This window comes from Pogoniulus pusillus, chromosome 27 (genome assembly GCF_015220805.1).
Source record: "Pogoniulus pusillus isolate bPogPus1 chromosome 27, bPogPus1.pri, whole genome shotgun sequence".
Taxonomy (NCBI): domain Eukaryota; kingdom Metazoa; phylum Chordata; class Aves; order Piciformes; family Lybiidae; genus Pogoniulus; species Pogoniulus pusillus.
Window position 1 is genome coordinate 5,423,909 of NC_087290.1, and position 23,195 is coordinate 5,447,103.

Sequence of the window (23,195 nt, forward strand, 5' to 3'; positions counted from 1 at the left end):
TTTCAGAACCATCATTAGCAATTAGGAGCCGCTGGATTTGCAGTGTATCATTTAGAGAGGTATAATTCAATAGCTTATTGAAAAATTGCAGGTGAAACTGATGATTATAAGGGGGGGGGGGGAGGAGAACGCCTGTGACACGTCACTGCAGGCAAATCCCTGGTGAAGTGGCAGCTCCTAGAAGCGGCTGATCAATGAATGCAGGTGTTTGCCTCTGCGTGCTGCGAGTTGAAAGCACTGCCTGCACATTGTCCTCCTGCCTGGGTTTGTGAATGGCTCTGGATTTCACATCATCTGCTTGCTTTTCTCTGTTCTTGCAAGGAATCCAAAGGGCCTATTCAGGAACTTCATTAAACCTGGGAGGGAGGATGTGCAGCGCAGAACAACAGGCATGAGAAGCAACACATCATTTTTTCAGTCCTTTCTGTAGAGAACAACAATCTCTTCTGTGCCCATGGAGCTCAATTATATATTATCAGGGCCCAGAAGTTGTTTGGATGCTTTTGAGCAGCTGGGTGCCTTCAGAGATGACGTGCTGGTTACGGTGGCTGCGGGTTAAGTGCAGCTGGAGATTTCTCTGGCCTCTGATCAGCAGCAAACAGTGGTGGGGAATCACAAAACACTTGTAATTCAAGCCCTGTTTGTCACCAACAGTGGTTTCCGAGAGGGGCAGCTGAATGGCAGCCCAGCTTTTAAGACACACTATGCCTCACACACAGAGAAACTCACATGCTCCACATGTCTGCAAAATGCAGCATGGCTCTCTTTTGAGGATGAAATTACTGAGTGGCCAGCAAAGAGCACTTGACATTTTAACAGCATGATGATAGATTAGATAACACTGAGCTGGACATTAGCAGACACAGATGATATTAATTCATACAATAGGCCCCCTCTTGTGTGTATATGGAGGATATATATTTCAATATGCACACCTTTGGGTAAGATTTACCTCTCCAGAAAAACCACACTGCCCAGCCTGGGCCTATGTAAAGCCTCACCACTTCACACCTTCCCCATAGATATGTTTCTCCTTTCCCATCTCCCAGAAGGTTTCTCAAAACCCAGATCTAGCTAGCTCTCTTTATCACATGAGCATCCTTATCTACTATATTACCACATGCACTCACACTGTGGTGTAACCTTTACATGGCCCTTTCTATTCCTTCAGTGTTGTAGTCTGATTTAAAAAACAAACAAACATTTTATAGCTTATTTCTCAAACTAAATGTTGTTGATAAGGTGGTTTGGCCAATAATCCAAATAAACAATGCCCTTGGAGGACATGATACCAACACAGACCAGGCAAGCAGCATTTGCTTCATATGGCTTGAACCTTTTGCCAACACTTGCACGTAACCAAAGCATGCCATGTAGGTTGCAAAGCAAACAGCAAATCTAGTCACTTCCAAGTACTTGTGCTGCTATTAAAAATGAAACATCACCTCTCTTTGCAAACAGAAATGGAAGTAACATCAGTTTCCACAAAGGCATGGTAGTATTGCTGCTGCCCTGACAAGCTGGTACCACTCCTAAGGTGTGGAACTTTGTCCCACACACTACATGTCAGCAGCAACATTTTCTTTGATTTCAGACAAACACCCAGACCTCCACCAGCACAGAACTAGCCCAAAGACACCCAGCAGAGCTTGCAAGCTCCTCTGCTGTCCTGTGTGAGCTATCTTCCTGGCCTTCAGCAGTTTTGTAGGTGCTGACATGCTCTGGCTGCCCATCTAGCAATTTCAAGTCACAGCAGCTGTGTGAAAGGAGATTTAAGCCTTTCTCACTCATTATGGTGTAGCCACACTGTATGCAGTTATTTCCAAGCTATCTGATCTCACACTACACAAATACACACAATTTATCCCTTGCTGCTACACAGCACAGTTACAAGTTGGGGGTCAAAGAAATTGAACAGTTTTTGTCGTTGTGTGTAATCCCTGTAGCTGCTATTCCACTCCTAAAGCCCACCCACAATTTCATTTTCAATTAACAGCTCTTAGAAAAGCAGTAATGGAAGCAATTGCTAAAGAGCACTCAGATGTCATTGAGAGACTGCAAACCCAAACTGTAAATAGCACATTGTAAATCGCTTGTCACCACAGTCAGCTCTCACTGGAATCACACTGCCTGTGACAATCAAACCCATCTGCTCAGCTCCCCAACCAGTGTCACCACAAACCATGCAGCTAACACCCACCTCCTTCTCTGCTCTCATTACCTGTCATGCACAGGCTTGTCTAAGGGCATGCAAAACCCATTCCTAACTGTAAACGTGATTGAATGCCGATCACACAGCCGTTATATCACCCTCTGCACCGCAGGTTTGCTGTACTGAAGCACTCAAGCACCTCTGCACCAGAGAACAAATGTGCCACAACTAAACCTCCAACAAGCCACAATGAAATGGGACAAGAGTGGCTCTCCAGAGTAGCCATCAGAAGCCCCAGCAGTCTCAGATTTCAGGTGCATGGATTCAGGGCAAGAATGCCAAAGGGACTATGGACTTAATTCTGAGAAAGAGAAGTATCAGTATTTCCCTCCGTTTTACATGATTCATGTAATGGACTATGAGGTTAAAGCCAACAGTTCACAAAGCTTGTAGCTGATGACTTCCAGAGTCAGCAGTGTACCTTTCCTTGCTATTCTTCCTATTTTCTCTTTATCTCTTTATAATATACCTCTTAATTAATCCCTCCATCATGAGTTTTCTTCTCTTCATTCACTATGTGCCCCTTATGACCAGTTTCTCTTCTTCCCTGTGCTGAGACAGATTCAGCTATTCTGCGAGTGTCTTTGCAATCAGCCAGTTAAGGTAGAGCCCAGCAGTAGTTTGCTGTCCTATATACAGAAGCCAGCTAAAGACACCACTTGCCCAGCACAGACTCCTGTTTCAGGGAAACACACAAAGACAATCTGCAAGATGTACGAATCTCCTGGCAGATAAAGAAAATGACAAAGGGAAGGACAGAGGTAGAAAAAGTCAGTGTCTTCTGCTCTCTCCAAAACACACATCCACTGAGCAAAGAGAAACAATACTTCCCTCTGTCAAAACACTCTCAACGCTCTTGCAATGAAAACTCATTGTTTCCTAGCGTGCCTTGCTCTGCTCCAACCTTGAGGAATAAAAACTCATTAAGAACTATTTACAAAATTCTGCCAACCTCTTTGCACCCTTTACTAATTTTAAAATGTTCACTTGGAGATTTCCCAATGATTTTAACTATTTTTTTTTTCCAGAGAACACATAAAAACACAGCATCACCAATTAACGTAAAGGAAATTAAACTGAAAACGCTGGAGAAATGTTCTGATGAGCTTTGTGTTTGCTTAACGCCAACTAAAATTTCCTTGAGGCATTTAATAAGTGCATTTATAAAAGCTCACAAAGCAGAGTTCAAAAGTCTTCTTGCTGGTAAAAGATGAGCCTTAATTAACCTACAGTTTCACATTTTCTGGTTTTCAATAAACCTGTAGGCATTTCTGCATAGCTGGATAAATACCTGCATGAATACTGAAAGGATTTTCCTCTGAAAACTAATTAGTAGGCCTTCCAATAGCTGCCTTCAACTAAATCTGTTTGACAAGGGAGCTTCGTACAGTAAATCCTGCATGGGAGAGTTCCTTCCAGCAGGTAACAGATTTCACAGAAAGGTGTACCAGGCAGGACTGTTAACCACTGCTAAAACAATGAACAAGAATCTCCAGGCGTAGAACTTCCCAACAGTGACACACTGAAGGCAAGATCTTGCGCCAGCACAAGAAAGCAAGTGGCAGCATCAAGACTGCATCCTGCCATCCAGTATTCACATGTGATAATTCAGGATTCTTCTGGAGACAATAGGGTCAATATATGTTATTTAGGTACAAAATACATGGCCCTAATGGTTCAGTTGTAGATAGTCCTGTGAGGAGCAGGGAACTGAACTCGACCCTTGTGGGTCCCTTCCAAATGGAGATATTCTGTGACCCTATAGGAAGGACACCATATATATCCAGAAGCATACCAAATTTTAACCGGCTTTGGGTGCTCTTACTTTGCCAACCACAAAACAGAGTAGCCCCAGTTCTTGGCTTGTTATTATCTGAGAAGATTGATAAGCAACTTCCCATCAAAAGTCCAGGAATTCAGTGCCTAGAGCTAGGTGGGGAAACAAAACCAAGGTGTGTAACCAAGAGTTCCTCTGGGAAAGAAAACCAAGGTGTGTAACCAAGAGTTCCTCTGGGAAGAAGAGTGTTACATGATCAGAGAAAGGCATCCTCAGAATTTAGCACTTCCCTTTTTTTCTTTCTCTTGAGAGAAAACAGAGAAGATGCTTAACAGAAACCCTACAAAGGTTGTGAGCATGTCTTTTCAAATAAGCTTTATAGTCTTTTCCATGATGCCTTTTTTCCACGTCTAAGTGCCAAAGCCACTTGGGTTTGTCATCAGCCAAACTGCTCATGAGACTGAAATGTTCTTATCTAAGAAGTTATATCCCTACCAATTGCATTAAATTTATATCAAGCAAGATATTTTATTTCCTCTCAGCCTTATCCCTCAGGAATTAAGCAGAGTACTCAGATTTATCAGCTAAAAGAAAAAACAGTTTCCATGACATTTGTCCACTCAGTAACTTCCAAGCCAGCATATACTCATTCCTAAAAACATCACCTCACAAATAACCTCTATCAGCACTGAGACTGATTCCTTTCTAGCTTAAATATGGGGCAAAAAAGGTTTCACCTGGCAGCAGCTATACTGGGGGTATCAAACAGTGCAAGGAGTGAACTTTCACCAGGGGCAGTTCCTTCTGCAGAGAGCAGACACATTTACCATTTGTCATACTAAAACAGAACAGAGTAAAGACCATGTAGGTTAACACAGAAAGCAGTTAAGGAAACACAGCAACTTTCAATACCGACTTATACCCATTGCATAAGCTATCCTGAAGAGCTTCCCTATCTTCCTTTGAAATAGAAAAGGCAAATAAAATCAGAAGAAATCCCTTTAACAGCTGTGGTAGCAAAGCAGGCATTTTACAATTTGTTTGCTTTGCTATGCACACTCTTACCTCTATATACAACTTAGACTTAAGCACAAAACCACTTTTTATCAGCTTCTGTAACTCTGAAGAATCACAATTGAGTACAAGTCAATACACTTGTCATCCTCAATATTCCTTCCATCCACCTGAGCTTACAAAATGAGCAGCAGCAAAGTTTCTAGAAGTTTCTCTACAAAGCAATGTTCAGGTTGCCCAAAAAAAGAAGGAAGATTCAACCCTCTCCATTAGACACATAAGTTTTGGGTAAAAAGACATTAGCATCAAATTTAGATCAAAGCTGATCTCTTTACTGTTAGTTTAGACTTTAGTTTCACAGACAGTGAGCCAAACGACTACACAAGCATCCTGCTCACCAGAGAATTTGCACCTGTCACAGCTCTCTCATTTTAAAACAAGACCCATAACAAACAGAAAACTGCATGATTCTGAAATATATACCAAAATTTCCAGCAACTTTGAAAACTGCACACTCACCACAGCCTCTGCAGCACGGGAAGACCACTATTGGAGAGGCAGGAAGTTCTCGCTTACAGCCAGGTGATTAACAACTCAAAAGAGCACACACAGGTGTCACTAATATCTTACAAATGAGCTCCGCCCACCTTAATCAGTCTTGCAGCTTTGTCTTGATTAACAGCTGCCCTTCTGGCAATTACCTCACCTTGCCCTTGATGTTCAGAGGGAATATCAGGTTTCTATGTTCAAAGTCAAAAGACAAGAAAGCCTATTTATAGTACAAATTTGGTCTAAAAATGTTACAGAGAGGCCACATTTGTTTGCCCTGGCGGTCTCACAGCCAGTCTACAAAAGCTCTTCCAACCTTTGCACGTTCCTTAATTAGCTCTATCATCAGTACACCACTTGCTTCCCCACTCAGCTCATCTCCAGTACCAGGACGCAGCACTAAATGGCACCTGAGAGCCATAAACCAGCTATGAAGGGATTAAAATAAACATTCCCACAAAGTGAGAAATGTGCTTTTACAGACCATGTGCTACCAGCCCAAGCCCTCTCTCTCCACGACAGATAAATCGTCTCCCACCTGTCTGAGGCCCTTCGGTATTTTCTTCCGCTTCCCAAGGTGCTGACAGAGGTTGCGATCGTTTTCTCGGTCGGAGCTGTACTGGTGGTGGTGAAGTCTGTTCTTTTTAGGAAGGTATGACAGCCCATTGGTAAGTGCTTCCCGTTTCTTCTTGGCTAGAGGATTCTGCCTCTTCTCCACACGTTCCTGAGGTTTCAGAGCTATGTCCTTCTGCAGAGGAAAAAAGGAAGAGAAGAAAAACACAGTGGTTAAGATATGGCTCCAGTTTGGTTTGACTTCTTCAAGCAGTAATTCTAGGTGACCAGCAAAGCATTCTCTAAGAAAATCCTCACCAGAAAAGGAAGAAATTAAGAACTTGACTGGTGTCCACTTAATCAAATGATAGATAAATGCAAGATAAAATCTGCAAGATGAAGTGAATGCTCAGGAGCAGAGAGATGCTCCTTTAGATGTCATCCCATCAAGCTCACAATTCACCAAAACACACACACACACACACATCCCCCCCTCATCTTTGATTTAAACAAGGCTTGGCTTTTCACTGTTATTTTTCTTATTTCTTGTACTTGACAAGCCAAAGCAAGAGCTGATCTAAATCCATTTATAGCAAATGAATTCCAGTTGACTTCAGTGGACATTTGCCTTAAGCCTGACCTAAGGAGAAGATTTCCAAATCTCAGAGTGGATGGGGGAGCACACACCAAAAAGCTTATATCTGAACATTTTGTTACTGTTCTTTCTATAAACCCCAGAATCAACATCTGTCTGTGCAAAACACTCAAGTCCTGTAAAACAAACACAGGCTTTTTTGCTTAACTTCCAGTTTAAGCTACTTTCTTACTGGTAACCTGCAAAACATGGAATTCATGGTTCTGCTTCAAAGAAATGTTACTTAAAAGAACATTCCAATATCACAGAATTAAAAGGCAGAGGAAAAGGAAGCTGAAGGATAATTAGGAGAAAAGAATTAGAGGCTACCAAAAGGTGTAAATTACATTACATGCTGTTCACGTAATAAATAGTCTGCTAAGTCACATCTACTCCAAGAACTCCATATCAAATACATATTCCTTAATCAGTGTAATAATTTAGGTATACTCTATTAACACACCTGGCTGGTTGACCAGAACCTCTTCATGCCCTCTCATAAAGTAAGCCTTCATCTAAATATGAAAAGGGTAGGTGTCAAAAGGATGTGGTTGAGATTTTTTCATTGATGCCCAGTGACAGAAAAAGAGGCAAGGGGTACAAACTGGAACCCAGCAGGTTCCAGCTAAACACGAGGAGAAACTTCTTTCCTCCGAGGGTGCTTGAGCAGGCTGCCCAGAGAGGTTGTGGATTCTTCTCTGGAGAGGTTATGAACCTGATTGGATATTGTGATCTTGGGCAACCTGCTGTGGGTGACCCTGCTTTAGCAGGAGTGTTGGACTAGATGATCTCCAGGGATCTTTTCCAACCCTCACAACACTCAGATTCTGTAATTCATGCTGCTGTTTATTGTCACTTTATATTATATGTGACAGCAGGAAAGAAACTGACTATTGGTCCCTGTGTCACAGAAAGATTCAGGTTCAGAAGAACATAATTCAAATTATGCCATCTTTTAATGCAAAAAAACCCCCATGCCTAAAGGCAAAAATCAGTTTGACTTAATTAAAGAATGCTCCCTAAATACCTATCTGAAACACAAGAGCTTCACAAAATTCATAACTGAAACCAATGAGAAGATTAATTAAACTGAAGATAGTTGATATTTGGTAAAAAGGGCAATTTTACAGGCAATAAATAAGGGAGCACAGTACAGAAGCTATAAGACACTTTTAAAACCTTTTCTTCAGCTAAAATAGTATGGGAAATATCCAAAGCTTTTCTTCACCCAGTGTGTCCTATGAAGAATGTTAGGAACCTTATTCAAGCTCATGAAAAAAATCTTGAGCATCCTCAACTATAAAGCAGAATCACTCCTTCAAGAATGTCATGTCTCTCTTCCTTTGTTCCTCCAGCTACTGAAAAAGAAGTCAGTAGTAGCACTGATTTTCATAACAGGCTTTGAGATCTACCTGTGAAAGCACCGTACACAAGCTGAGGTATCCCCACGGAGCAAGCCCAAGGAAATACAGAGGGAGAGAATCACTTTTCCAAGCACACCTGTCTCCTTTCCCAGGAAGGTTTTAGATTTAGATACATACCATAAACGCACAAAGGCATAGACTGCAGAAACAATTTCACCAATGCTCATCATCCACAGCTTCATAAAGAGTAACCAGAGCAACTGAAAACCCACACTGACCTACCTCCTGGTTAACAGAGGGCACCTCACAGCCTTTCCCTCACCCCTCAGTCCCAGCCTGCCGAACTTAGCAAAATAAACTGGAAAACTAACACTGCAATTGTCACAGAGCAAATTCCACACAGGAAAAAAGCACCACAATTACAATTTCTTCAATGCCAGCCAACGAGCTGCTTTATCACAGAACAGAGGTGTGCTTTAAGATAACCATTATTGTGCTGCTAATGAGAAACAAATATTTTTTTCCAGGTCAGCATAAAACAATCCAATGCTTCCTGAGCACTGCAGTAAGCCAGCACAGAATTTCTGTTAAAACAAGGAACTTATATCTGTAGATAGAAATGCTGCTAAGAGGACTCACTTTAAATGTGAAAGGTTGAAGGAGTGAAGAAACTTTCCTGGGAAAAAAAGAAAAGAATAAAAACCTGTCCTAATGACTAAATAGCTTTTGTGGGACTTTTTTTTCACCCCTAGCTCTGAGTGATCTAAATGAAACAGTGGCAGGCTTCCAGAAGCTTATAAAATGTCTAATGGGGCTAGCACTGCCATCAAGAAATTACTAGTGGCCATTAGCTTTTAAAGAGGGTGTAAAATGGGTCACATTTTGCAGATCACTATGAGTGTATCTGGGGTAACCTGCTCCTTAAGAAGCTCATGTTCTAGCCGATTGCAGAAAGTTTCATGAGTTGCCAGATTCACCTAAAGGAAGTTTAACTCATGTCAGAACTGAGATGAAAGAATCTGCAAGTGACATCAAACTCACAAGGCCTTCTACAAACTTTGTGGAAAGGAATCTTCAAGAGAGGGGGGAACAACCTGCAGACATCTCAGAAAATAAGGTGCCTCTCATACTCACAACCACAAAGGAAAGGCAGCTGCAAAAGTGCATCACTTGCCATTCTACAAGTTGTGAGAGGGGGTCTTAAATCAAATTTTTTGGGAGGGCTTACTGTGAAATGTGGACATAAAGATTGGCATTTAGACAACCACATTCCTCCAGAGCAGTGTCTGCTTTTCACCAGCTGACATCACTGCAGAGAAAATTACAGAGTGCTGTGGGTCAAACCCTTGGTTTATTGAATTGTATGGTAGAACCTCTCATTGCTTTTGACAGATACATATATATATATATATATATATATATACTATCTTTTCTTAAGGTCAAATCATATAGGTACACAGATGTATGCTTAAACTTTTCATCTGCAGGCTGGACTGCAATAGGGATGTGTTAAAAGAATAAAAGCATAGACACAGGCAGGAAGGATGCATTAAAGTTAGCTTGCATAGAGATCACACAGAGATTGTCACAACTGATGGCCCAGACTGCCTGGGATCATTCTGGACACCCCATTGGAACAGGCCCTTATGAGGCTGTGGAGGACACACATGGATTCTGCCCTTCTGGAAGCTGTTGGGTTGGGTGGAGGTGGTGCTTGGCTGGGAACCATGCCCAGCATAAATCACTTCTCCACTTCTGCCCTTTCTCCTTCATCCCATTTTTATCTTTCTGTTGTTTAGATAGGACGATAGCTGTACCACGCCGTGTGCTAGCACATTAGCCAGCACAATCCTAATTACAGACTTCAGGCATCATCATGATTAGAGTAATAAGCTGTAATTACTCTAAGGTGACAGGACTGCACAGACCTTATCTACATAGATAAGGAGATGTAGTAATATTTCATGTCGAGACGCATTTTTCAGCAGCTACCCATGGAGTTGATTCAAACTAAGTAGCAGACTCTGTGAACAACACATTCAGACTTTAATGGAGGTTTTTCTCCTCTCCTGCCAGCATGCAAGCCCACACATTATTAAATAAATCCTACAAACATATTAGGCATGGTTTAAAACCATCTTATTCAGAGATATCTTTCATCAGTAAAGTGCCTTAAGTGTATCAGGAAGGTGACTTAAATGTATAAATATGTAATTACATGCAATTCAGTACAAAAGTGCATTAATATTTATGAGTGTACTGTATAATCTAAAAAAAAAATTCCATTTGTTTTATTTCTATTGGGCACATTAATCAAGCTGATACCACTGTACGTGCCACAGCGGCAGAGAGCCGCCCATGCTGAACAGACTCCTGCCGCGACGCCGGCGAGCAGGAGGGCTGCTGAAGGCTGATGGGGTGGCACTGCAATCATCTCAGCCCCAATTAGTATTAACGATTTCAATCTGAGTGCTGCATTTGGTGAGGGGTGGAGAAGCAGCCACCATGGGTACATCAGACATTCTCTCGAGGTAGGAGGCTTGAAGGACACACTGCATTCTCATCAAGTGTTAAGCTTTCAGAGAGCTGTGCCTGATTTATTTCAGGAAAGTCCATCATCTTGCTATGTAAAAGAGAGATCATTAATTTTAAATCAGATCCTCAGTGGAAGCTGAGCAGTGCTTCACACTGCTTTATGAGGTACATGCTTCACCCCCACGAATCTTGCCAAAAAGCCAGTCCATCACTGCTCCCCTTTCTTCCTGCCCTTACCCTCCAGCCACCTTCCCTCTGGCAATGACCTAGAAACTACATGTCAAGAGCAGGACCTCTGTTCCATCCCTTAGTAGAGGATTTTTATACGGGAACCCTTGAAGAAGAGCAACACTGTAAATGCACTTTGTAGCAAACACACTGCAGGCACTTTTCTGGATGAAAATTTAAGGCACTGTGCAGGGGTTTCAAGACTTGCTCTTTCAAACCATCATTGTGGATTCTCATTGTGATTCCAGTGCTGCAAGAACTTAGTTTCTGAATTCACACCCAACTTGACCCCAGTAAAATGCAGCTTTTAAGAACTTACTATTAAGAACAGAAGTAGATTACTGTACTGAGCTAGTAAAACCAAGTAACAACTGCATCAGTCCACAACCATCTTCCAATTATTTGCTTCTCTGATTCTTGATAAAGTCCCCAACAGATTTATATCAGAGCTCAACAATTTATCCTTCACTCCAACAATAAAGCAAGTATAAAAAAAAAGACACCTTCAACCCTTCCCCCATTATTAAATAGTCATGAAATGTCAATGCAATACTCCACTTAAAGCACAGTTAGAAAAGCAAGCTCAAATGTACCAGTTTGCCCCTGCCCGCTACTCAGATATCCAAGCATCCTTGTCAAATAGAACTGTCGAAAAGGTACTTGCGGAGCCTTTTGTCTATTTTCAAGGTAAGAGCAATTCACATTTGATAGGAACACCGATGCAGAACAATGAGACCAATTAAGGGGGCGGGGGGGGGGGGGGGGGGGGGGGGGGGGGGGAGAAATACATTTTCACTAGCTACAGAAGTCGATTTTAAATTCTTCCCAAGTTATGGACACAAGCATAAGACAGACTCAGCACCTCAGCCCTGGCTGTCAGCTGTAGAAGCATTTCATTTGCCAGGGACGTGACGTGAGGAAAAGCAAAAAGCAGCCAAAGAGCTTCTGATGAAAAAACGCTCAGACAGAAACACTGACAAAACCACTCAGCTCCATATTCACTGGGAGAATTTGTACAGAAATTTAGCTTGCAAGAAATTAAGATGCCTGGAGAGTAGAGCCGAGAGAAATACTGCAGCTTCGTTAGCATCAGGCTGTGGGTATCCAATAGAATGACACACACAAAGAGCTGCACAAACTGGACCAACACCCCCCCACCCCAAAATCAGGGAATGAGGGTACCAAATTAGTCATCACATCTTGACAGCCTCCATCGACTTGTCCTGTGTTTTCTGTTCTATTTGGCAAGATATTTTATAGCTGGTGGTTGAAAAAGCCATAAAACTTCAATACCCCTCTCTCTCTCTCAGACATTCACTTTTCATAATTTGTTGCTTTAGTCCTGGCAGATGTAAAGGTCTAAAACCCATGCACTAGTCCCTGCAATCTTGCAAAATCAGAAAATAAGACAAGATGTTTATAATAGTCGTTCATTTCCCTCCAGGTAAGATAGTTAAAGCACTGAGTATTCTTCTGAATGCACAATTAGTTCCTCAAAAGCATTTATCTAGGGGAAGAAATTGCAAACACTCTTAAAACAACAGCAGGGAGAAAGGCAAGCAGGTGTAAAGTGCAATAAAGAAGATAAAAGGATTCTCAAAGCATAGAAATTATGGTGTTTTAGGACATGAGGGAGTGGTGAAGAGTGCCAAGATGTTAACTACAGTGGGTGCAGTAGCCCATCCGCTAATCCCAGCAATTTCTTCAAGTTACAAGACCTCTGCAGAAAGGTTTCATTTTGTTTTGTTGGCTTTGTTTTCATAAAATTACAATCCACTGCCTCCTGCATCTGTCTGGAATTTGAAAACAAAGTGGTTCAGTGTTGTGCAAAAAGGGTTGTGCAACAGACTGAAGATGAAATGCTGTACCAGGCTGCAGGACGCTATGTGGTGATTACAGATGAAGGCAAAACAATAGAAAAGCAAGTTGCTGTCTGCCTGAGATATATTTTATAAAAGCACTGCTGCAGCAAGGAGATTGCTTTGATTTTCCATCCCAAAATCATTTGTTAACAATATCATTGATAAACAGAAGGTTCCTTTTCAGGTGCCGCTGATGTAAATTGCATGCAAAAAAACCCCATCCTACATTAAAGCAACATTATTGAGGTTAGGAAGTCAAGGAGTTGGAAGTTATGAAAGGCCAGGATTAAGGCTGCAGCCACCACCTTAATTCAGCCCTCTTATGCGTATGTGTCATGATACAATCTTTAATTACATGATCTCGTGCTCCCACATCCCTGAGCAGAATGGAAAGCATTCAGCTAATGAGCAGCCACCCAAGATTTTGTTTTCTCCTCTTTGTCCAACATGTGTTTCTAAAACTTGTTTACTTACACTCCATTCACATCCTTCTCTGAACACCCAATTATTAATTTCCTCAAGGGCTTTTTCAATACAGCTCCTCACTATAGATTCAGATGCAGCACAAATATCAATGGCCTATTTCCAGCTCTTTAGCCAGATGAAAGTATTTCGCTATTCACTTCTATAGGTGGCAACAACAGTCCTGACACGTTCAGGTCAAAAACGCCTGCTAATTTTAAGCACCCATTAAAAAGCACCTAAAATCTGATTTTTCAGAGGACTGAGCTCTGCAGAGCACTTTATCTAATGAAGCACATCCTCCATTGATTTCAGCAGCTCCCGGCAGTGCTGAGAACTCCTGCAGATCAGGCTTTAGTAAGCATCACATATATAAGGACACAGATAATCACTGTTTCTGAAATATGTAGTGTGATGGCCTCCCTCGATGCTGCATACTAAATACAGGATGGAGGCACAGGAAAACCAAATTCTAATTACAATCAACTCATGGCAGCAAGAGGGAAAAGCCTCCTGCAATTCTCTCCCTCACTGTGCACCTTCCAGTTTTCTAACAGGTGGGAAATGGACTTAAGAAGAGTCTCTGATTCTAGAGTAAGTTAAATCTGTTTGTGTAACTGACTGCAGGATCTTCAAGAAGTAGCATAGGCTTTTATGTCATTAACAGTGGCATCACAGGTGATAAAAACACAAGAGACAAATAAACTGCATCAAACCTGAAGGAACTGAAATCTATAGCTGCTTGCTACATACACACTTCAGGCAAACAGAAGCAAAAGCTCCTGTACACATACTATTCCTCAGTTCAGCCACGGTTGCATGGTTTAAATGCTGTTCTACTCGGCATTAAAGGATATATGTTGTTAACAATCTTCTGCTTGAATTCAGCACTGTTTATTGTTGTAGTGAAACAGCAATCACTCTTTAGCACAAGTCAATTGGGATTTCTACTAACACACTAGACTAAGGAAGTTATCTCTAAGAGCTTTACTCAGTAAAACAAATGTCCTACCCTGTTATGTTCAACCAATAACCCATACCTTTCTCCAGCAAGCTGTCTTTAGATGCTGGCCCTATTTCTCAACAGTTTATGAAAGCTGATACTTCAAATGAGATCTGCCTTGCTCCTGTGTGATCATTCCAGTGTCCAGTTCTGGGCCCCTCAATTCATGAGAGATGTTGAGGTGCTGGAATGTGTCGAGAGAAGGGCAACAGAGCTGGTGAAAGGCCTGGAACACAAACCCTATGAGGAGAGGCTGAGGGAGCTGGGGGTGTGCAGCCTGGAGAAGAGGAGGCTCAGGACAGACCTCATTGCTGGCTACAACTACCTGAAGGGACATTGTAGCCACGTGGGGGGTGGCCTCTTCTGCCGTAGTGGGGTAGGTGTAGGCTGGATGTTAGGAGGAATTTCTTGCCAGAGAGAGTGATTGGCATTGGAATGGGCTGCCCAGGGAGGTGGTGGAGTCGCCGTCCCTGGAGGTCTTCAAGAAAAGCCTGGATGGGGCACTTAGTGCCATGGTCTAGTTGACTGGATAGGGCTGGGGGATAGGTTGGAGTGGATGATCTTGGAGGTCTCTTCCAACCTGGTTGATTCTATGATTCTATGATTCTATGATTCATACAGGCTCCACCATGTGCCTGTGCCTTACCTAAATTACTTTCTGACATTTAATTACACGAGTATGTGTGTCTCAGGCTCACTCCACTCAATGGGGCCTTAATGAAAGCCTTACGCTTGTTGTCATTTGTTTTGAGACTGCATACACTCAAATGTTCACCTTGACATGTTAAAAAGCATGTTTAAGATGAAATTCAATTCAGGTATTTATCACAGTATCACAGTATCATCAGGGTTGGAAGAGACCCCACAGATCATCAAGTCCAACCCTTTAGCACAGAGCTCAAGGCCAGACCATGGCACCAAGTGCCACGTCCAGTCCTGCCTTGAACAGCTCCAGGGACGGCGACTCCACCACCTCCCCGGGCAGCCCATTCCAGTGTCCAATGACTCTCTCAGTGAAGAACTTTCTCCTCACCCCAAGCCTAAATCTCCCCTGGCTTTAAATACAAAAGATTAGCACTTACTCCTCGTGGTAGCTGGAGGGACCCTGGGTCTCAACAAAACCACAGGGACAGAAGCCCACCCCAGGGGCATACACCTGCTTGTCTCAAGATAGCCTAATGTTGTTATTCCATTCTGTCTTCCAGTGTCATAGCTTAAAAGGCAGTGCCCGACGGATCCTTTTGCCTTCTGGTCCCTGCCTTTGCTCCCTTCCCTTCTCTCGGGAGCAGTGTGCGTTCGTACCGCACGGTTCGGGGCAGGGACGGCTCCCAGCCGGCAGGGAACTGAGCTGCAGCATGCGGCCCACTGAGGCCTTGCAGGCCGCAGCTGAGGAGGGCAGTCTCGGCCTGCCCTCAGGCCGACTGAGGGTGGAAGGGATGGAGGATTCTAGAAGGCCAGTTTGGCCCTAGTGGGTTTCATATGTTTTCTGCCTGGACTGTCTTCTGTACATATGCTCTTGTAAACAGAATTTCTCTTTAAACCTTCTATCAGTGTGCAGTATCCTCATTCTTACTCTTGACAGGGGCAAGAGGGGGCAATGGGGGGAAGCTGAGGCAGAGGAAGGTCTGTGTAGAAATGAGGAAGATTTTTTTTTGCTGTGAGGGTGACAGAGCACACAAACAGGCTGCCCAGGGGGGTTGTGGAGTCTCCCTCTCTGGAGCTTTTCAGGCCTGGGAGAGGCTGAGGCTCCACTGAAGTTCTTCCTCACAGAAGTCACTAAAACAGTGGGATGAAAGGCCTGGAACACAAACCCTGTGAGGAGAGGCTGGGGGAGCTGGGGGGGTGCAGCCTGCAGCAGAGGAGGCTCAAGGCAAACCTCATTGCTGTCTGCAGCTGCCTGCAGGGAGGCTGTAGCCAGGTGGGGTTGGGCTCTGCTGCCAGGCAAGCAGCAACAGAACAAGGGGACACAGTCTCAAGTTGTGCCAGGGCAGGTCTAGGCTGGATGTTAGGAGGAAGTTGTTGGCAGGGAGAGTGATTGGCATTGGAATGGGCTGCCCAGGGAGGTGGTGGAGTCACTGTCCCTGGAGGTGTTGAAGCCAAGCCTGGCTGGGGCACTTAGTGTCTTACCTGTAACAAACCCTTCCATCCCAGACATGCTTTACCTAACTTATATCCCCCAAACGGTTCACACAGTATGCAGCCCTTGTAGCCATGGTCTGGTTGGTTGGGTAGGGCTGGGTGCTAGGTTGGACTGGATGAGCTTGGAGGTCTCTTCCAACCTGCTTGATTCTATGATTCTATGAAAAGTCATTTCTGTCCTCCAGTCCTGGATAGCTCGTGGCCCCAGACTGGGACAGAAATGTAACTGGCGCTCAATGTGGCTCTCACACACTGACTTTGACAAGAACAGATTGTAATTACTCCAGACTTGCAAGGCACTCACTTCTAGAAACAGCTGAGCAACTTAGCTGCAAAGCAAACTGCACAGTCCTGCAGAAAAATCACAAAATCACTGTGCTAGTTTGAAGCGGGGTAGAATGTTTTGGTGAGAAGAACTAGATCATAGGCTGTGAAAGGAAAACAATGGTGATGTCTACTCCCCTCAGAGTCTTGCTGAAGAAGAAAGGAAAACATTAGATAACACTCTTGCCATTTTGTCTGCACTTTCTGGCTGGGCTTCTGACTGAGCTGCATCTCCCTAACCTCACCTTCCACTCACCTTTGCTTCTTAACCTCTTGGCCAAACCTCCATTCTTCCTTAGGACTGGGGTAAGGTTGAGAGGGGCAGGGGGAAGGTGCAGGGGTGGTTGAGAACCCCTCCTGGGGACTCAGGTTTCTGGGAGGGGAGTTGTGTTTCTGTATTACCTTTTATCTTGTCTATTTCTGTCTATAATGTCTATACTGTAAATATCTGCTTGTATATTGTGCTAGCTGTAAATAAATAGCTTCATTTATATTCCCAGAGCCAGATGAGACTAGTCTGGGTGATTTCTAGAGCGTGGGGGGCAGGAAACACCCAAACCATCACAATTACAGAAACATTCCAGTTGGAAAAGCCCCTCAGGATCACCAAGTCCAACCAATAACTCTGCTGTACAAGGTTCACCCTAAACCATATCCCCAAGCACCACATCCAAATGACTTTTAAACAAAAGCAGGGCTGGAGACTCAACCACCTTTGTGGGCAGCCCATTCCAATGCCTGACCACACTTTCTGTGAATTTTTTTTTTTTTTCTAATATCTAGCCTAAGCCTATTTAGTCACAGCTTGAGGCCATTCCCTCTTGTTCTATCCCTAAGTACCTCTGAATGGACAGTCCTACACAACAGTTCTCCAAGTATTTAACTAAGCCTACAGATGTGACACAAAATAAATGCTTAGCTGAAAATCCAAGGCTGCAATGGCAGCTGTTGAGCCAAAGAGGCCCTATGAAATCAGAGGTGGCAGAAAGTGATGTCATTTGTTTGTTTCATCTCTTTCAAATGTTCCACAGAGCACTCTCCTCTTGTGATGGTTTGGGTGTTACCCACCCCCCTACACTTCGGAAATCGCCCAGACTAGACTCAGCTGGCTCTGGGAATTTGAATGAAGCTTATATTTACAGTTTAGCTCAATATACAAGCAGATATTTACAGAAATATACAAGGTAAAAGGTAATACAGAAACACAAGTCCCCTCCCAGAAACCTGAGTCCCCAGGAGGAGCTCCCAACCACTCTTCCACCTTCTCCTACCCCTCTCAACCTTACCCCAGCCCCAAAAAAGAATGGAGGTTCAGCCACCGGGTTAGGAAGCAAAGTGGATTAATCAGAGAAATGGTAGAGAGGCTAGAGGGAGAGAAAAAAAATGCAGCTCCAAGCTCCCCAGCAGCAGACGAAGACTCCCTTATCTATGTTTGGATTCTTGTTCTTATACCTCTCAGCAAGCCTGTGAGTGAATTAGACATCACTCTTGTTTGTCTTTCACAGCCTGTAATCTAGTTCTTCTCACCAAAACATTCTAGCTAGCTTCAAACTAGCACACCTCTCCCTTCTCAATTTTGTCATGCCACACCACGGCACCCCACAGTTGTGGAGAACAGTCACTCAAATTACTGCAGTCCATGCAACCACAGTAGGGAAAAAAAATCTACTCTTGGTGCTAGAGTGGAGAAAGTGCTGAGCAATTCCATCTTAGATTACAGATGCACTGAACTGCTTTTCTTGCAGCTGACTGGCTTCATAGTAGACCACATAGACATAGCTAATTTGCTGAGAGCAATTTAATCAAACCCCTGTGTACTGCTGCCAAAAGAAAAAGATCCTAAAGCTCTCACTTCACCCAGCCTACATGTCCTGTCTTTCTTTTTTCCTAGAGATGCTTCTAGGTCTTACACAAGCTGCTAGCAAAGCCCTTTCATACAGATTTGACTTAACCATCCTTATTGCACCTTTTATTACTTTTATTACTGCCTTTTCTGCAACTGGGTTATCTGAAATGCAGGGAATCTGCATCCCTGCTGGCATCATTTCAACCACATTCTCTCCAACTCCTCTATGTACACTCTTTCAAATGATCTTCAGTAAGTACTTGTTTCATAACATCTTTTTTCACTTGATGAGGGACCCAGGGACAGATCTCACAGCAATAAAGGGTTGTGCCTGCCCATGCTGGCTGCCGTCTCCTAGCCAACACATCTCCACGAGCACAAGCTCCAGCAGAATTCAGGACATGACTGAGTGCTTCTAACACAACAAATGTCTTACTTGTAACAAACCCCTCTGTCCCAGACATGTTTTACCTAACTCATGTCTCCAAGACTGTTCACACAGTATGCAGGCCTTGCAGCCAAGGGAAATCTTTTCATACTGTCCCTAGATTTATTTCACAGTGTTGAGCCTTAAATTAATATGCAGCATGGCCACATTCTCCCAAAGCAAGTACTGGTAATCTGTATAGTAAAGCCATGCATAGCCTGCCCTCACCCAAGGCAGAAATGCATTCAGCTGTGGACATGGGCTGACACTGGCTACACTTCACACAGCTGCCTGCACCTGAGCTCAAGGGTTAGCTTCATGTCACAGCTGGGCAACAAATATTTCTCCTTGGAAAATGTGATTTTCATGGTGGAGAGAAGCCAACTGAACTGTTATCAACTACCACACTAAGCAATATGAAACACAGAGACAGTGTTGCCTAGAAAATTGAGTAACTCTTCAGCTCTGCCCTGAAACTTTTGGATTTTTTCCCCCTTCATATAGATTTCTTTTCTTGTCTTTGTATTTCTTTTACTGCATTTGTTCTGATTTGGATTTTTAAAATTTCATGCTTCCAAAACTTAAAATGCTGTACCTGGAGCTCAACAAGACTTGCATAAGCTGTCTTAGGACCAAATGACACTGCTTTCTTAGCTTTCAGAATATGTCCCCTTTTAACCTTGCTTATTTTATGTCCAAAAGCATCAGTTCTTTATTTTTGCCCAACCTCCTGCCAACTCTACCAGGAGACTTCTGCAATGAAATCTTATTTCCCTGCAGCGAGGCCCTTGGCAGAAAACTGGCAGTGGGCTCCTTTGCTCTCCATATACATATGGTGTCCTTTGAATAATTCAAATGGCACTTTTGTTGGCAGGCCACGGACTGAGGCCAAGGAGTTAGTAGGCCAATAAATCTTACATTTAAAGGGTATCCCCCCTCATTGGTATGGTTAGAATAAATGGATGTGGGCTTAGACAGCTCTCATCCCTGATATTCCTGCACTCGGGCTAAACAGATGACTTCAGCCTCCAGGCTTTCACACTGGCACCATTCATTAGCACAGCACTCAGTATTCATAAAATATGTATTATGGTTTGTAAATCAAATCAGAAGCACCTCTGTATTCCTTGTCTTGCAGAAAGATGGTACAGCACAGGGAAAGTTCAATCTATTTTAAATGTCTCAAGATGCTCACTGAAATATCACAGCCACAGAGAGGAACAGAGCTGGGACACCATGGAAGAGATTAGCCTCAAACTAGATCAGAAAATCTGCTCTCCTGGAGCTGTGACGAAAAAAAAACACCTTGAGACAATTGAGGTAACAACAAACAACAAAACAACTGGAAATGATGCTATAGAGGGAAAGATGGAAACATGCATGGCTTTTATTTCTTAAAGGAAGGCAGGGAAAGCAGAGGCAGCCCTCTGCACATGTAAACAAGCAGGACAAACCCAGCTCCTGACCAGGCAGCAGAGAAACAAGTGAGGAAAGGGACAGAACTAGAAGTGCTCAGAGATTACACCAGATGGTAAATGCTTCAACCTGCAGATTTTTTAATCAAACCAAAACTCTCCACACAATAATGGGTTATAATTGTTGAGCTTTTCAACATAAACATCTATTTTGAAACAACTCTTTTCTGTCTTGTAGGTCAAGAAGTCAAACTGCTTAAGACACTAGATTTTCTGTCTTCTAAATTCCTACTGTCTCATGTTCCTCTTGATTTTCTTTCTCCTTCTCCAGGAACCACTTAACTCTACAGTGTTCTTGGCAAGTGGCATACAACCTCACACAAAAGACTGAAGGCAGATTTTAAAATGAAAGGACTGTGATTAGAAAATAAGGAGAGATAAAAAGGGAGAAAGAGAGCTCAGCTAAGGCCAGAGGACTGCACCATTTAATGTGAGCTTGGTAGTATTCTTCATTAGGAAAAGGATCCGAATCCTTTGTGCAATTAGAGGGCAAAAAACAAACAAGAGTTCCACTTCCCATTTGCAAAAGAAACCTTCTTCCAGCATTGAAGATAAAAAAACCAAAAAAACCCCAAATCCTAAAGAACAAAAGTTTAAGCAATAGAGCAATATGTAACCTTTCCATTTGCTGCCTTATTCTTCCCCTAGGAAACAGATACAGTAAAGATAAATTTGATGATCAAAAACCAGAGGGATTACACTCTTGTACCGTGCTGATCATTGGCAAATCCCCTTCTCTGCAGTTCAGAAGCACAGCTTAGCATAACAGACAAGATTTATCATTGCCTTGTCCTTCTCACCACTTACAAAGTAGATATAAGTTGCTCCTATCTCAAGAGTCCTCATTCACATAGAGAAATGAAATAAATACCAGAATTATTTTGTTGTTACTTTACAGAGGTATAAGCCACTGTATCTAATGCAGAGAGAATCAAATCCACTGGCTAACTGCCATGCATGGTTTCTGTCTTTATTTCTCCACATCTGCTAAGGCATCACATCCTTACCACAAAGCATTTATTTCAGCTTTAGACCAATGGATGCTCCAAAGTCTATATGACACCACCCAGAAAAGCCCAAAACACCAAACATTTGGTATGTTCAGCAGGTCCGAGGAGGGAACACAGAATTCCTCCCTTCCATCCTGGGTTCAGTCTGTGGAGAACCCAGTGAAAAGGGCAGAAAAGACAGCATGAATAAATAAAAAAGGAAAACCAGAGATGACTGCTTTCTGTGGCTTTATTACAGGGCACAGCCCCTGCAAAGCTACCTCATACTCCAGAGAAAAACAGAATTTTCTTTATGGTTGTGCAGTGCCTGAAAATGTGATGTCTTCTGCAAATATTCAACCTTTTTTTAAGCTACTTTGTGGATAGATCTTTTAAAACTGAAGTGTCATCTAATATTCAGGGCTATTCAGTGGCTGGAAAAGCAATTTCTGTAATATTTCTTGTTTATAACCACCTAGAAGCTACAAATTTAACTCAGTAGGGATGCAGAGTCAGGGGATCTGGTTCCAAAACAGAACATCTCAAGTCAAGAGCTTTTCTAATGCCTCCAGCAAACTTGCAAGGAGTTACAAAAACTGTGAATCACATCACTTGAGCAGTACTTATATTCAAACCACGCTTTAGCGTACAGCCGGCTGTCTCGACTGAACTTGTAACCATTTCTTCTGTAGACAGCATCCGAACTGCTGTCTCTCTGTAAAAACTTGCCTCGAGCAGAAAGCAGATAAAGCTCTGCAATGCATCTCTCGAGAGCTACAGAATATGTTGAAGAGAATTAGAACCGTAAGCAGGAATCAGACTGCACTTGGAAGGAAACCTTTCCTATTAAAGATTTGTTTTCTAAGCTGCTTCTTGGTGCTAGTATCCAAATCTCCCCTGTCTGATCTTATCACAACTTGTACCCTGCCAGGCACAGGATTAGAGCTGGCCAAACTGAGATGGTAAGTCGTTAATGTGGGTACCTGGAGACATATGTTGAAATGTTTGATCTTTCACTGACTCCCTCTCAGTGACCTGCAGCACTAAGCTAAGCCCCAACCACAAAGCAGGTATTCAGGAGCCTAAAACTATTTAATTCCCATTGACTGTTTTTCCAAAGGAAATAAATGGCTGTGTGAATTTGGGCCCCGAGTCCTCCCATGCAGCAGTAAAATGGAAGTAAACCTACATCTTATTTCATTTGTACCTAGGAATGCTAAATGCTTAAAGAGGTAAATAGATCAGGCACCGCAGGAACAAAGCAGGGGCTGCATATGTCTTAGAGAGCAAACAAGACACTTGCAAAGGTGGTGGGGGATGATGGAGCAGTTGGCACATCTCCCTCTGGTCACATCTAGATCAAGGCAGACATCTTCTGGATAACAAATCTAAGTGCCCAACTGCTACATGCTATAGAACATCTCATGGCTTGCACTATTCATCTTCCAAACTGATGCAGCCCTTCAGCTTCTTCAAGTGAAACAATCACAGCCAATGGGTTCACAGGTCCTCTTCCCTGTGTCCCACTCCTTCGGAACTCCAAATCCAGGGGTTTCCTCCAAGCCTTCTTCCAAGCACTTGGTACTTGCATCTCCCTGTTCTGCTCCAAGTGACATGTGGAACAGGTAAGTCACATCTTTGGTCTCTTCTCCATCAGCACCTACATCACACTTTCTCTCTGCTTCATCCAGGACAGTCACTGCTGCCACTCAGCTACATACATATGTATTTGTTTCTTGTTCCCTCATGTTTCTCTCCTCCCACACGTCTAGGCTCCCTGCATGTCCTGTTTCCTTTCTAACT

The 23,195-nt window shown here is 43.1% G+C and overlaps 1 protein-coding gene across 3 annotated transcripts in view; it reads right to left on the reverse strand.

The window, feature by feature from the left end:
• The window catches only part of AUTS2 (activator of transcription and developmental regulator AUTS2), an 839,198-nt gene that overhangs the window by 594,090 nt on the left and 221,913 nt on the right, over positions 1 to 23,195 (reverse strand). For all 3 annotated transcript variants that reach the window (XM_064166624.1, XM_064166623.1, XM_064166622.1), the window contains exon 2: positions 6,091 to 6,300. In XM_064166624.1, coding sequence (XP_064022694.1) covers positions 6,091 to 6,300 — 210 coding nt within the window. The remainder of the gene's footprint in view (positions 1 to 6,090; positions 6,301 to 23,195) is intronic.